This window comes from Myotis myotis, unplaced genomic scaffold (genome assembly GCF_014108235.1).
Source record: "Myotis myotis isolate mMyoMyo1 unplaced genomic scaffold, mMyoMyo1.p scaffold_m19_p_2, whole genome shotgun sequence".
Classification (NCBI taxonomy): Eukaryota; Metazoa; Chordata; class Mammalia; order Chiroptera; family Vespertilionidae; genus Myotis; species Myotis myotis.
This window is the reverse complement of record NW_023416324.1, coordinates 118,459,481-118,474,106: the sequence shown is the minus strand read 5'-3', so window position 1 is coordinate 118,474,106 and position 14,626 is coordinate 118,459,481. Positions and strand designations below refer to the sequence as shown.

At 35.8% G+C, this 14,626-nt stretch overlaps 1 protein-coding gene across 11 annotated transcripts in view; it reads right to left on the bottom strand.

The window, feature by feature from the left end:
• Window positions 1–10,131: 10,131 nt before the first annotated feature.
• ROBO2 (roundabout guidance receptor 2) overlaps window positions 10,132–14,626 on the bottom strand; it is a 1,562,785-nt gene continuing 1,558,290 nt past the window's right edge. For 7 of the 11 annotated variants that reach the window (XM_036349426.1, XM_036349422.1, XM_036349425.1 and 4 more), the window contains one exon: window positions 10,132–14,015. In XM_036349426.1, the coding sequence (XP_036205319.1) occupies window positions 14,014–14,015 (2 nt within the window). In that variant the 3' untranslated portion in view covers window positions 10,132–14,013. The remainder of the gene's footprint in view (window positions 14,016–14,626) is intronic. The other 4 variants (XM_036349418.1, XM_036349424.1, XM_036349423.1 and 1 more) reach the window with 1 other exon arrangement.

Genomic DNA, 14,626 nt, shown 5'->3' with positions numbered 1-14,626 from the left:
ATATATATTGTCAGTATTTTTAAACCATTTTCTTTTAAACCATATTCTTTTTCTTGCATCCCAAAGCATTAACAAATATAGAGATTGTATTGTAATGACAAGTTTTTTAAAAATTTTTTATTGTTTAAATTTTCATAGTTTTGCATATGTCTCCTTTCCCACCCCCATTGACCTCTCCCCAGCCACGTCCAACCCCCAGCACATGCCCTCACCCCCCTAGTGTCTGTGTCCATTGGTTATGCTTATATGCATGCATACAAGTTCTTTGGTTGATATCTTACATCCCCCTCCCCTCCTCTGCCTTCCCTCTGAAGTTTGACGGACTGTTCAATGCTTCTCTGTCTCTGGGTCTATTTTTGTTCATCAGTTTATGTCACTCATTATATTCCACAAATGAGTGAGATTATGTGATATTTATCTTTCTCTGACTGGCTTATTTTGCTTAGCATAATGCTCTCCATGTCCATTCATGCTGTTGCGAATGGTAAACATTCCATCTTTTTTTTATAGCAGCATAGTATTCCATTGTGTAGATGTACCACAGGTTTTTAATCCACTCATCTGCTGATGGGCACTTAGGCTGTTTCCAAATCTTAGCTATTGTAAATTATGCTGCTATAAACATAGGGGTGCATATGTCCTTTCTGATTGGTGTTTCTGATATCTTAGGATATATTCCTAGAAGTAGGATTATTGTGTCCAATGGAAGTTCCATTTTTAATTTTTTAAGGAAACTTCATACTGTTTTCCACAATGGCTGCACCAGTCTGCATTCCCACCAGCAGTGCATGAGGGTTCCTTTTTCTCTACATCCTTCCCAGCACTTGTTGTTTCTTGATTTGTAGATGATAGCCAAGTTTTTAATAAAAATCATATATATATATATATATATATACATATATATATATACATATATATATGTATATATATATATATAATTTACCCCTTGTTTTTAATACAAACCTTAATAATTAGGATCAAAATTAGAAAAAAAAATGAATTTATATTATCTTATTACAGTAAACAATAAAATCAAAATGTTTATGAGTGAAACCTGTTCTTTGTATCTATGAGTCTGTTCCTGTTTGATTTGTTCATTTATTTAGTCCTTTAGATTCCAGATATAAGTAAAACTATGTGGTATTTGCTATTCTCTGTCTGACTTATTTTACTTAGTATAACACTCTCTAGATCCATCCATGTTGCAAATGGTAAGATTTCATTTTTTATGGCCAAGTAATATTCCAATGTATATATGTACATATTCCAAGATATATATGTACCACCTCTTTTTATCCAAATGTCCATTGATGGACACTTAGGTTGCTTATATATCTTGGCTATTGTAAATAATGATGTAATAAATACAAAGGTGCATATATCTTTTTTAATTAGTGTTTTGAGTTAATTTGGATAAATACCAACAGTGGAATTACTGGGTCATAAGGTAGCTTTATTTTTAATTTTTTGAGAAAACCCCATACTGCTTTCCAGATTGGCCCAGAAATCTGTATTCCCACCAATAGTACACGTAAACCAGTGTTTATATTGCAAATTCATCAACACCTGTGTGGAGTACCTATATGCACTCATTTAATTGATGAGGTGTTTGTTCTATAAGACTATACTGGGTGCCTTCTGTTGGGCTTAACAGATTGAAGCACATGCTCCACAGCATAGCTGAATTTCCTTAGGGATAAATTCTTGTGTGGGAGCACATGCAGAAGTCATTTTTAGTGCTAGGGCGATTTCTCCCATATAACACAATGCTCAGGTACTGGTTAAATATAATATAAAGATCCTATATAACAAAGAGCTAATATGCAAATGGTAGTCACACCGTCACACCATCATGCTGCAAAGGCTCAGACACTCAATGCTGGGGAGAGAGGAATGGGGACCAGCCAGGCACAAGTTATCCTGTGAGAGAGGAATGGGAACCAGTCAGGCACAAAAGGGCTTGCAAGAGAGGAATGAGGATCAATCAGGCACAAATGAGCTTACGAGAGAGGAATGGGGACCAGCCAGGCTGGGGCCTGGGAGAGGGACAAGCTGCCCTCCCCGCGATCCCCGGGCTCCTGAAGGCTGAGGCCTGGGCGAAGCTGCCCAACCAACCATGGTCCCCTGCGTCTGTGGGTGGCCTGGGTGAATCTGGCCTGGGTCTTGGATGCCTGCAGCTGGCCAGAGTGAGGGAAGCCCAGGTCCTTGGTGCCTGAGACTGGCCGGAGGAGGGAATCCTGGGTCCTGGGTGCAGGGTGAAGCAGAGGTGATTAGGGTTGAACAGGCCAGCAAGGGAGCAGTTAGGGGAGATCAGGCAGGCAGGCAGGTGAGTGGTTAGGAGCCAGCATTCCCAGATTGCAAGAGGCAGTTGGACATCCCCTGAGGGTCCCGGATTGGAGAGGGTGCAGGCTGGGCTGAAGGCCCCCCCACCCCCCACCGCGTGTATGAGTTTCGTGTACCAGACCTCTAGTAATAAATATAAAGATATTGCAAGGTTCTTCTCACAGGAAAATATTGACTTTATTTGCTCTATAAGTACATGTTGCTTAACTGGATTGACCTCTCCAGGTAAAAAATATTAGTCTACTGCCTAGACTTTAAAACCACCAACAAAATTTCCTTGAATGAGGTAATATTTACTGTGACTTCAATCCTCAGCTTTTATAAAAGGTTTACATTAAAAATGATCTTTTTGAAAAATAGTGCCATGACTTTTGCAAAGCTGCAGTTGAAGATAGTGCTACTGGCTTACCCACTGTTCATACAAAATATTTTCTAGTAAAATTTTGCTTGCCTGAGATGTTTCTCTCTTCAGAGGAATTTCATATTATTTACTTTGAAATGAAAAGGCAAAATGATGCCTTATTATGTTTTCCTCTTCTTAAATGGGTTTAACCCCCAAACTTACTGTTCAACAACCAAGTGGTTAACGGCTTGTAAATACATTTTTGCTGCTCTCTATTTGGCTTCTACTACTAATTAGCTTATTTTGCAATATGTTTACAATGTTTGCTTTTAGATAGGGTATTTAGCCAAATGGAATGAATGCTTGTACAAGAACAGTCACAAAGCCATTTGACTTAATGTTGTGAAGTAATTCAGTGGGTGCCAGGATATTCAAATCAATTCAATATTCAGGCAGCCCTTCAATTCACTGTTGTGTCAGAATTGGCAGTTGCAAAGGGAATATAAGACAAGGGGTTTTAGTCTTGCTCATTTAAAAATAATTCACAATCTTTATTTAGAAAATTTCTCTCAAATCTTAAATAATTGGGAAAAAATATACATGTTTTCAAGGGAAAAAATTTAATAGCACTCAAATCAAACACGAAAAACTTAAAATCCCCGAGGATAGGCTATAACCAGATAAATATATCAAATAAAGTATTGAAGAGGTATAGTTTATGTGTGGGGAGCTAATCTAGCAAACACATTTCAAAAATATTTTGAATATTGCTCCTAAGTCTCATAGCAAGTCTATTTAGTCACAAATTGCTTTGTGTGCCGTGTGTGTGTGTGTGTGTGTGTGTGTGTGTGTGTGTGTGTGTGTATGAATGTGTGTATTACAAAATTGAAATTCTTATGCATTTTAAAACTATGGAGTCACTTTAAAAGAGACATTTTCAGGGAATGGATGATTAATTATATATTGCAGTTTCATAATTATCCACACTTAGTCTTATGCTCTAATTATTTTTTTGTGTTTCTAAGCTTTTCTGCTGTTGGTCTTTAATAAGAGATAATCAACAACTCATTAGGATCCTGGGGGAAGGTAGAATGGGAGGTGGGAGAGGGAAGACCAAAATTTGCTTTCAATTTCATTTTTCTCTACTAAGTTTTGTTACACATCATTATGTTTGTTTTCATTCATCTGTTTTTTGCAGAATATAGTTTTGTTTGTGCTCTTTTTGTAGTTGTTCCTCAAGCAGAATATTGTTGCAAGATTTATCAGCATTGTGTATGATTTTTAATTTTCACTAATGAAGTTCTTATTTGAGCCCTGGGGTCTTGTTTGGCTCTGTTGCATTCAACTGCATGTGGGGAAAAGTCTCTCCGCCCCATTTGGGATTGTGTTCACAACAATTGATTTCATTCTGCTTCTTTCTGGAATTTCTGTTGTTTACATGAAAATGCACACTTTCTAAGTGGGCATATTCCACTCTACTATACTATGATATTTATTTAGGTTACAGATTTAGACTTTTATAACAATTCTTATGTGGAAACTTACCACATGCCTGGTAAGTTTTGATAGAACTTGAAGGAAGAATTGGATTTTCCTGTTTACAACAGCACAAATCCCCTTTGAGGACATGATGTCCCTGCATCTCCAAAATGGAAAAAGAAGCATGTGAAGCCAGCATAGGACTCTTCATCTGTGTTCCTTTCCATCTTCAATCAGTCTAGGCATTCCCAGTCTAACACTTTTTATTCCATTCACTCTTTCTCCACTATATGTTTGTTCTTTTATTGTTTTCCAAACATTCTGTTCATTGAGTATTCCATTTACTCTTCTGTATTTACTATGCCGTTATCTCAAGGCTCAGTGCTTTTGCATAGGGAACAGGAAGCCCTCATTTAAATCCCTTGTCAAAGAGGAATACAAACCCTCAGAGGCATTATTCAGACTGGGATTCCTAACTTGAATTCTAGAATCTGAGTTAGGTACACACTTTCCATTCTCCACTATACTTTGCTGAGTGTGTTTATCATATCATGGATTGTACCAATTGGGAATATTGGTTCAGTTGACTGGCTCTCTCAGTAGACTGCTGCTTCTTGTAGGCTGGGGACTATATCTTACCTACGTCCTCTCCTCCCAGTTATCTTCTATCACTTCTTCCCATTCAAAACCAAATTCAATCCCTTTTATCACTAAATCTCACCTGCCTGTACAAATCCTTAGTGTTCTCTCCCACCTGTTAACTCCTAAAATTGATTTCTGTAAAATTAATAGTCTTATGTGGTTTGCTTCACTTTCTACTCCCGGTCTAATGTTTGTTCTATGCCGTATAACACCTCCGAGTAGTTTATAATGAGATCCTATTATTTATCATCACCTGCCTGACACTACATTGTGCCAAGCACAATACTAAATGTTATTTTTATTTGTTCATTTAAAAATAACATTTAGTATTCAAGCAAGAATATATCCATTCCTTCATGTATACATATGAGTATTATGTATGTGATGTATATGATGTATATTTATATATAAGTATATACATACTTATATATAAATATAAATACATATAACAATGAGTGTGTTCACACAACACACATAAACAAATGTACATGTGTATAGATTCATGCATATAAATATAAATGCATTTATTTATATTTAATTATATTGTTATAATTTTTAAAAGAGAAATAGAGATTTTGTGAAGCATTATTTGGTCTGAGATACTTATCTTGGTCCTCATAATATTTGTTTAGTACCCTTTTCCTATACTCCATAAGCGTATTCATCACTTTTTGGATTCTACCGAATTGAAAAGTATTTATATACTAGAGGCCCTGTGCACAAAATTCGTGCACTGGGGAGGGGATGGTCCTAAACCCAGCCTACACCATCTCCAATCTGGGACCCCTTGGGGGATGTCCGACTGCCGGATTAGGCCTGATCTCAGGGATCGGGCCTAAACCGGCAGTCGGACATCCCCCTCACAATCTGGGGCTGCTGGCTCCCAACTACTCACCTGCCTGCCTGCCTAATTGCCCCTAACCACTTCTGCCTGCCAGCCTGATCACTCCCTAACCACTCCCCTGTCAGCCCGATCGACGCCTAACTGCTCCCCTGCCAGCCCAATCACCCCAGCTGCCCTCCCCTGCCGGCCCAGTCACTCCCAACTGTCCGCCCCTGCCAGCCTGGTTGCCCCCAACTGCCCTCCCTTGCTGGCCTGGTCACCCCTAACTGCCCTCCCCTGCTGGCCTGATCGCCCACAACTGCCCTGCCCTGACAGCCATCTTGTGGCTGTGGGCACCGTCATCTTTGAGGGCATGGCAGTCAATTAGCATATTCCCTCCTTATTGGCTGTGGGCGCCACCATCTTTGTGATGGCATAAGGGTCAATTAGCATATTCCCTCTTTATTAGATAGGACTAGAGGCGCAGTGCACTAATTTGTGCATGGGTGGGATCTCATGGCCTGGCTGGCGATTGGGGCCTTTTGGGGCTGAACAGGACCAGCTTGGACTGGCTGGTCGGGGGAAGGGACCACGGGAGATTGGCTGGCTGCGGGGAAGGAACCAAGGGAGGTTGGCTGTGGGAGCACACTGACTACCAGGGGGCAGCTCCTGCATTGAGCATCTGCCCCCTGGTGGTCAGTGTGTCGTCATAGTGACCACATAGGCTTTTATATTTATAGATGTTTGTATGCATATGTGTGTGTGAGTATGTGTGCATCTCCTAAAATATCTTTTGGTTACATAATACATTTTAAGTATAATAATTGCTTTTATTTGGAATGTTATTAGAATAGATCCAAAATATCTTTCCAATTAAGATTTCATGATAAAAAAAGTTAATAAAATAGATGATATTGTGCATTTAACATGTATTCTTTTAAATTTATGCTTTACTGTCATATGTATATATGTTGGAGCCATACATTTTAGGTATAATTGTAATATACTTAAAACACCAGTGAAATGCTAGAAAAAACTAGCATCACTGACATTATGGAAACAGGGGTTTAATCTTTGGTGGATAATTACTTGCCTAAGAAATACTTGCATATTTAAGCTGAAGGCTTAAGCTGAAGGCTTTTCTTAAGCTGAAGGCTTACTCTCCTCATGTGTCCTTTTGTTTTTTTAGGCTGCTTCCATTTGTCTTTTTCATCTTTTATATTAGAGTAACTGTTACCCAAAGGTAACTACTCTCAAATCAGCTATGATGGGGCATTTAAGTTATTGATTGCATTTATCTACCATCATTCAAAATTAATCAAGTAAATCTAAATCCCTACTTCCCTCATTTCACTTTAATTTCCTCTTAACATTATCGTCTTCTTTTACACTTAATGCCAGTGAAAGTTCATGTAATGGTATTCCCCATTTCCCTTTTGTACTTTTATATTTACTCCTTTCTGAGAACACTGATTTTCATTATTACTAATTAGTTATATTTCCCACCCCAAAGGAACATGGTTCTGTATATTCGGTGATATCTACTATTACTTTCAGCACTGCTCCACTTGAAGTAAAACCTAGTAATAATCAGACAGTACTTTTAAAAAATGAATGAATTTTGTGAAAGCTGGGAACTGGGTGGGGGAGATAAGGAGTATATTTTATGACTAAGGATTTGGAGTTTTAACAAAAAAAAATTGTTTAAAACCTAAAGAATAAAATGCAATCTTACCTGTTGCTAAAGTGCTGATCATGATCATAATTAACCATTTGAAACTCTCAGAAATGGGGAGAATGCATATAATTTTACCTCACAGAACATTTTTTCTCCATCATCTAATCAGAACACTTGAGATTCACATGTTTCTTCCTTATGACTTAATATTGACTTTAAAAAACCTCAGCAAGGAAGGCCTGGCAGAAATGTCTCTGGGACCACTAATGTAGGGCCTAGGGCCAGAATGAGGGAGGACAGTTTCCATGAGAGTATTTCTCAAGGTGGGTTTCACATAGTGCTAGTTTCACAAGAGGCCCAGCACAAAAGGTATAATGCCATCTAAGATTTGAACAGAGCTGAAAAGGAGTCAAGTAGTAAAGAAATCTCTTTACATTCTTAACCAACCCTGGAACTTCCACTCATCTATATTTTCCTTTATTTTTAAAATACCTATTAACATTTTATGGGCCGGTGTGTCTCAGTTGGTTGAGTGTCATCCCATACACTGTAAGGTCATGAGTTTAGCGTAATTCCCTGCCAGGGCACATACGCAGGTTTCAGGTTTGATTCCTAGTCTGGGTGCCTTTGATGATAGACCTCTCTCTCTCTCTCTCTCTCTCTCTCTCTCTCTCAAATTAATAAAAACATATCCTTGGGCGAGGGCTAAAATTTTATTAAAAAATTCCATAGACTGTTTTGAGAAATGCTAGAATATGATAATTGATGGTTGGGGTATAAATAAAGCTAATGCAGATTGTATTGTTTGTAAGTGTTTTTGAAACACTTGTTTGCTCATTGCCTCTTTCCTCTTAGCTTACAAACATTCATCAAAAAAGATATGTTACTAGAGATCTAGGCCAGATTAAACAGAAGATACTAATAAATTTATGAAGGAAAAGCTATTTCTGTTTTAACTATTCTGAAAATTGAATTCTTAGCATAATGTTTCAATGCCTGCTTGCAAAAGGAATAAGTAAATAAATAAACAAACAAACAAAACCCCAAAGCTAGTTGGTCAGGAACATTATTCACAAATGTCTAGAAGAACACTAAATGTTGTCAAGCAAAATGTCTATGACCTAGAGCTTGTATTCATTGTCAAAGCATTTTACAGGAAAGGATGCTAGGGTGCTATGATCTAGGGAAGTTAGAGTGACTTACAAATTCCCTGTCCTTGACATTGGCCTGGATCATCCCATGGTCATTGTATTTGACATTGGCCTGGATCATCCCATGGTCATTGTATTTGAATCACAGACATACATTTCTTGGATAGTTACTAAGACTTCCGAATATATATGTGTATATATATATATATATATATATATTTCTTATAACTTGACTACTGCAAAGAGAAAATGTGTTGACTAAATGATGCAAAAGCAGGTCAAATTTGTAATTCTCTATAAATTAAACACACAACCATGCAAATTTCTTGCCTCTGTCTCTGGGTTTCTTGACAGTTTATTAACACTCTTGTGCACCTTCTCTGGGCCTGAGAAAATTCCTTCTGAGGTTGAAGACCAAAACCAAGAGCACCAAATTCATCAAGGTGAAAGAGTTCTTGAAACCTTTTGGAGATAGTATAGTGTCTTCCCCTTCAAGCTAGCATTTCTACTCGTCTTTTCTTATGAAATCTTACAAATTGGCTTTCTGTTATTACAGTCTCTACTCACATCTCTACCATGAAGTGAAATTTAGCATGAACTTTACAAAGCTCTTCTTTGGAAGAGATAAATTCTATTTTCACAAATTGAGGACATTAATTATTATTTGTTGTTTAAAAGCTCTCTTACAACATTGATGCATGCTTTTTCTAGCTAAGGTAGAATAATCAAGAGAGATAGTGTATTCTTATTTTAATAAAGCTTCTGATAATTTTTCACTTTTTCCATTTGTGTTTCTATAACATACTTAAATTCTATAAAACGATGATTAATTTTAAATTTCTCTACCATTTATCATATTGGTAATTAATATATTGTCTTTAACCATATATATGTATTACCATTGTATTTTATTAATGCAACATTATTTGTGGTTATTCTAATACTATTTTCTTTTCATATTGTTAATCTAAATTAAATAAAGCTGTATTGCCCTTTTACCATGTGTTTTTAAGATACTTTAAATAAATGCTTCAAATTTAGTTTTCTTTTTTATTTATACTATTACTATGATTACTATTTTAAAGAACACATAAATTATTTTAGAGACAATGGTCATATAATTGTACTTAAAAGTAAAAAATAATGAAATATTTATGAAATACAAAATAGGAAATGTTTTCTACCCAGTCCCTATGATAACTTTTCAACATAAATATCATTTTTTTATAAAAGCTATTGCTAGCTATTCTAGAGCTAATATCCACTTTTGTCCAATTCTCACACTTAGTTTAAATATATATATATATATATATATATATATATATATATATATATTTAAATTATTAAGTAATTTTGTAGATAAGAAGTTTTTGTTCTTTCTACATCTCTGTGGCCTCCCCAGCTCTACATGAAGGTCTTTTGGGGTGAGGAAGGTCAGATCTGAAAATTAGTAGTAAATAGAATGAAAACTTTAATTTCAAATGCTTTTTACATTCTTCATTGATGTCCTTTAGTCACTACTTTATATCAATGCCAATTTTTAGTTATCATTGCCCAACCCATAGCAAATGAGAAAAGAAGATTATGCTTTTGGGCACAAAATATTAATACAAAGTTCTAAAAGTGATAGTATTGTCTGTTCATAATTTGTCTATAAGCAAGTTTGTTTTACATAAATGGCTTTTTAACAAATTTGAAATGTGAATATATTTTATTTTTCCCAGTGAGTACACAATACACAATTCTTTGACAATACTATTAATCAATGTTACGCCAATTTCTTTTCTGATCTAACAACATCAAATGAAACATTAAGATCTTGAATGCTGTTTGGTGACATAAACAAAGTACATTTAGAAAAGAATCCATCTATAAAACAAAATATAAAAAGTCTACCCACGGCCACAAAATCCCTTATCTTGCAACACTTTAAAGTCACAATAAATGCTTTTAAAAATTATGAGATAAGAAAACTTAGTAAATGGAATTTCATTTAAAATGTATGGTGTTTCATTTGAAGTACACATTAAAGAGAAGTAAAATAAAAGTAATTTCACCTCTAAGGTAATGTGGAAAGACATGTTGCATTACACCAATCCTTGTCATGTAATTCTATAAATACAGTATACAGAAGCAGATGAACAAATTAGTGAATGTCATGGTTTGCATTTTTTAATACTGACACACAATCACTTTCTAGTGGAGAAAATAAACCAGTTTAGAGTTCGTTGGTATTGTTATCATTATGTTGTCAGTGGACAATTACACAAATTAGTTCCATAGAAATTTGGAGGTGTTCTATCAAGCTGTTACAAATTTCCAACTCAAACCCCATTGAAAATGTATCTAAACACCCAGAGCATCAAACCGTGGCAGAGAAAACCACTTCATCTGCTTTGTTACCTACAGCAAGTAAACTTGTGATGTTCTTTCTTCCTCTGGTTGCATACACGTTGATCTTGATTTTCCTATATTCTCTCTTGAGCTGGATTTTAATCGTGTGAAGGAATCAATTGTTTCCATGTCCCTGTACTCTCCCACCTTACATTAAATATGGCATGGGAAATTTTTGGAGACGGGGTTGTTTGGTCTGCCTGCATACACTGAGGAATACCTGAGCTGGGCACTGATTCTACTATGTCCCCAATGGAGACTTTGCCTGTTATGAATGGAGCCGTGCTGTGGGGTACGACTGCATACCAGTGTTGTTTTTGTGCAGGTAAGATTACATCCTCTCCCACCCAGAGTTCCTTCTAACTAACAGCGTATGTGGGCCTGTCTCTGTTTAGATCTGCAGAAGAGTGAGCTCAGTGAATTTCTAACCAGTCATTCAATTGGCTACAAAATGAAAATTCATGATACTTCTCATACTTGCATTTTTAATGATATTTTGACCTATAAGAATTAAAAGCTTTTTACCTATGGCAAGCTGACAAAGCCTTGATGTTTTGGCAGTGCTCCTGAACTCATGTGGATAGCCACAGCTATTTATTGTGCTCTGTATCTACTTGAGGATGGTATTTTATGTGCAATATTTGACCAACCAATTTATTTAAAAATAGATTTAATAGGCAAGGTGGACTATTCTAAAAGAATATTCCAAGACACCATAAGGTCCACCCTGACATAATATAACCATTACAGTGAATTTTATGTACTGGAGACAATTAGGTATGATGCATGCTCAATCTTATTCCAGAAGTCACCTGTGTGCATATACTCTGTTTTTGAAGTCATGGTTTATTAGTCACATACACCTGCCAGTTACCAGGGGCAAAAGGCTATGTGTAATGAACTAAGGTTTTAGATTACACTGGGTTGTAGAGGAATGTAAAAGGAAATACAAATGAACAAAACTTTGCTTTTAAATAGAAAGAGATGAAGTAAGGAACTGCATAACTAAAAATTTAAATTCCTCACATTCTACAGTTGTGACTAAGTATGCACTCATTCTGAAAAGAAATTTCTCATCCTCCCCAGTCTCTTTGTCCCAAAGAAGTCAAACTGCGTTAAAATTCAGACACTTATGGGAGAAAGTTGATGACGTATTTAATATGTGTGTCTCAGAATTTTCTCCTCCATGAAGAAATGAAGTGCATGACAGGAGTTGGGGCCCATAAAGAACACTGAGTTCCTGTATGCGTGCCTGTGTCGATGCAGCCTCAGGTGACAAAAAAGATGGAGACATTTAATTTTGCCATTACTGTAATAATGTGACATACATTTGATAACTGAGCCAAAAATGCTCAGTTACCAATGATTTGTCATTCCAATGGATCCTGTATTTTAGAATTAATCCCTACTTATCATTATATTGAATATACTTTAAAGTATCAACTACTGAACACATCATAGGAAAAACATGAGAAAGTATAACTAGAGAGAGAATTTACAGTTGTGTAGGCAGCACACGGGAAAATGTCACAAGTGGAAAGTTCTCTTCTACTTGACTGACTATACTTGTACAGTAGCTAACATATATTTCAAAGTCATATTCATTTTGACCACACATGACTGATATTTAGGAAATGCTTGTTCTCAATGTCGTGAAAACAAATGAGGCAGGACACTGTTATTAATGTCCATTTACCAGGTTCGGTTTTATTTAAAAAGTGTATAAACATGCATTTTTCTCCTTTTCAATTTTTCTTTTCAATTTACTCATTCAAATGGGTCAAACATATTTTAGTTGGTAGCCCATTTCTGAAAGTGTACCATAAAATATTTATTCCAATAAGTCTACTTACTGTGAACTGAACATACTCTGAGCACTGCTTTTTAAGCACTTACAAGTTGGCTGTACATTTGGTGGCATAAACTTCACTTTTTCATTAAATGAAACACAAAGTTGCATATAGACTGCATTATTATTTTAAAAGTCATGAATTGAAGTGATGCAGCTCTATCCTCTAGTGTGTACTGTACATGTATTAGAAAGATGAAACAAGATATTGCAATAGAGTTTTTGTATTTCGAAGCAGCCCGAGTATGTCCTAACAATAAATTGCCTCTTTAACTATTTGCTGGATATTCTAGAGTTCATTTGGTTTGTTTCCTTGGGGAACATCATATTATATTCTGACTTAATGCGTTGGAGAGATTATGTTAATTCAGAAAATGCTTTTTTTAAAAAAAACTGTAATATAAATACAGCTCTTGTGAAACACCTTAATTTCCTTTTGCTTGTTGCAATTCTCAGATGGGTCAATTACAACAAGAGGTAAAGCTGATTCTAAATATAGCTTTAATTTTCTCATTATGTCTTAAAGCAAGTTTAGTATATCTTCGCTACTTGTATAGTTTAAAGCCTACTCAGTCTTAAGTCTTAAACTTCCTTCATTTGACCCACACTTTTATCAACAGTAAAAGCCACCATTCTGCTTTATTTTTTATTTTTTACTGACTTGGTCCCTGATGTTCAAAGAAGACTTCACTAACACCACTGTCCTTCACATCTTCCTATTTCTATACCCCAACCAAAAACCATCCAACGTGATTGGTTACAATCAGCGTTATCCAACCTAGCTTACAGTACAGCAACTCCCTTCACATTCAGTCTTTTTCTTCATGTCACGAGGAGTAGAGATTTGTGCTTATCACCAAATAAAATTGCAGTGCAAAATTTAAACATAAAAGTTACACAATTAAAAGTTAATATATGGCACCACAGCCTATTAATTCACATATAGTACAACAGACCAATAAGAACAGACAATAATGTGAACAGAGCTAAAAAGAGTGAGCTTGCATAGCAATGCACAAAAGAAATTATATACAGAGGAAAGCCTTTGCTTCCTGGAGGGCGAGCTTTGTTTTCTTTCTTTTTTGTTTACTCCTGACAAGAAAGAGTTAAGGTGGGTGGTGTACGTAACAGAAGAACACAAGGAAAATATCTGTGGGATATGTGTGGCTGTGTGTCTTTACATTGCATTTACAGTTCTTTTAATAGTACATAAATAAAGAAATTGTTCATTGCACTGTTTAAGTGTCATCACTTCCATGAGTTCAGACCTGATGGTCCTTCAGAGCAGCTTTGCATGTCTCATCTCAGTTACTCTATAAAGAGAAAAACAAATCAGAAGTAAGTTTGCATTTAAGCGCAGTATCCTTTATCCAGCATACCAAAAACCAGGGGGACAGATAATAAGTGAAAGTAACATCATCAAATAGCGTCCGTGATTTTGTGAATTTAAGAAGTTTTACTGAAATGAGGTGGCAAGGGGGGAAAAAAGAAACCCTGTGGAATTTGGATATTTAAAATTCAACTGGAGCTATTTTGCACCTTTGTGAATCCATAATTATTCCAAAATAAAAGTTAAAGAAAAATCCAAGTACTCATGAATCAAAATAAAAATTATAAACATAGCTTAGTAATAATCAGGTTAGCAATATGAAGCAATAACTCATATCAATAAATAATTTAAAGTTTTGAAAGTATTTTTAGTTTTCATTATTTCATGTCATCCCCAGTCTGCCAGGTGAGCATAATAGCAAGTAAATTTTTAGATAAGAAAAAAAGATTAGGAAGGCAGTTTAGTTTCTCTTTTCACATAACCAGTAAGCAGTTGAGATTGGAACCCAGGGCTGCTCCTTAGCAGTGTTTTTAAATTGTTTCACTGAAAGAAGCAGTTGAACATATTCAGCAACTATTATTCTGAAATAGAATA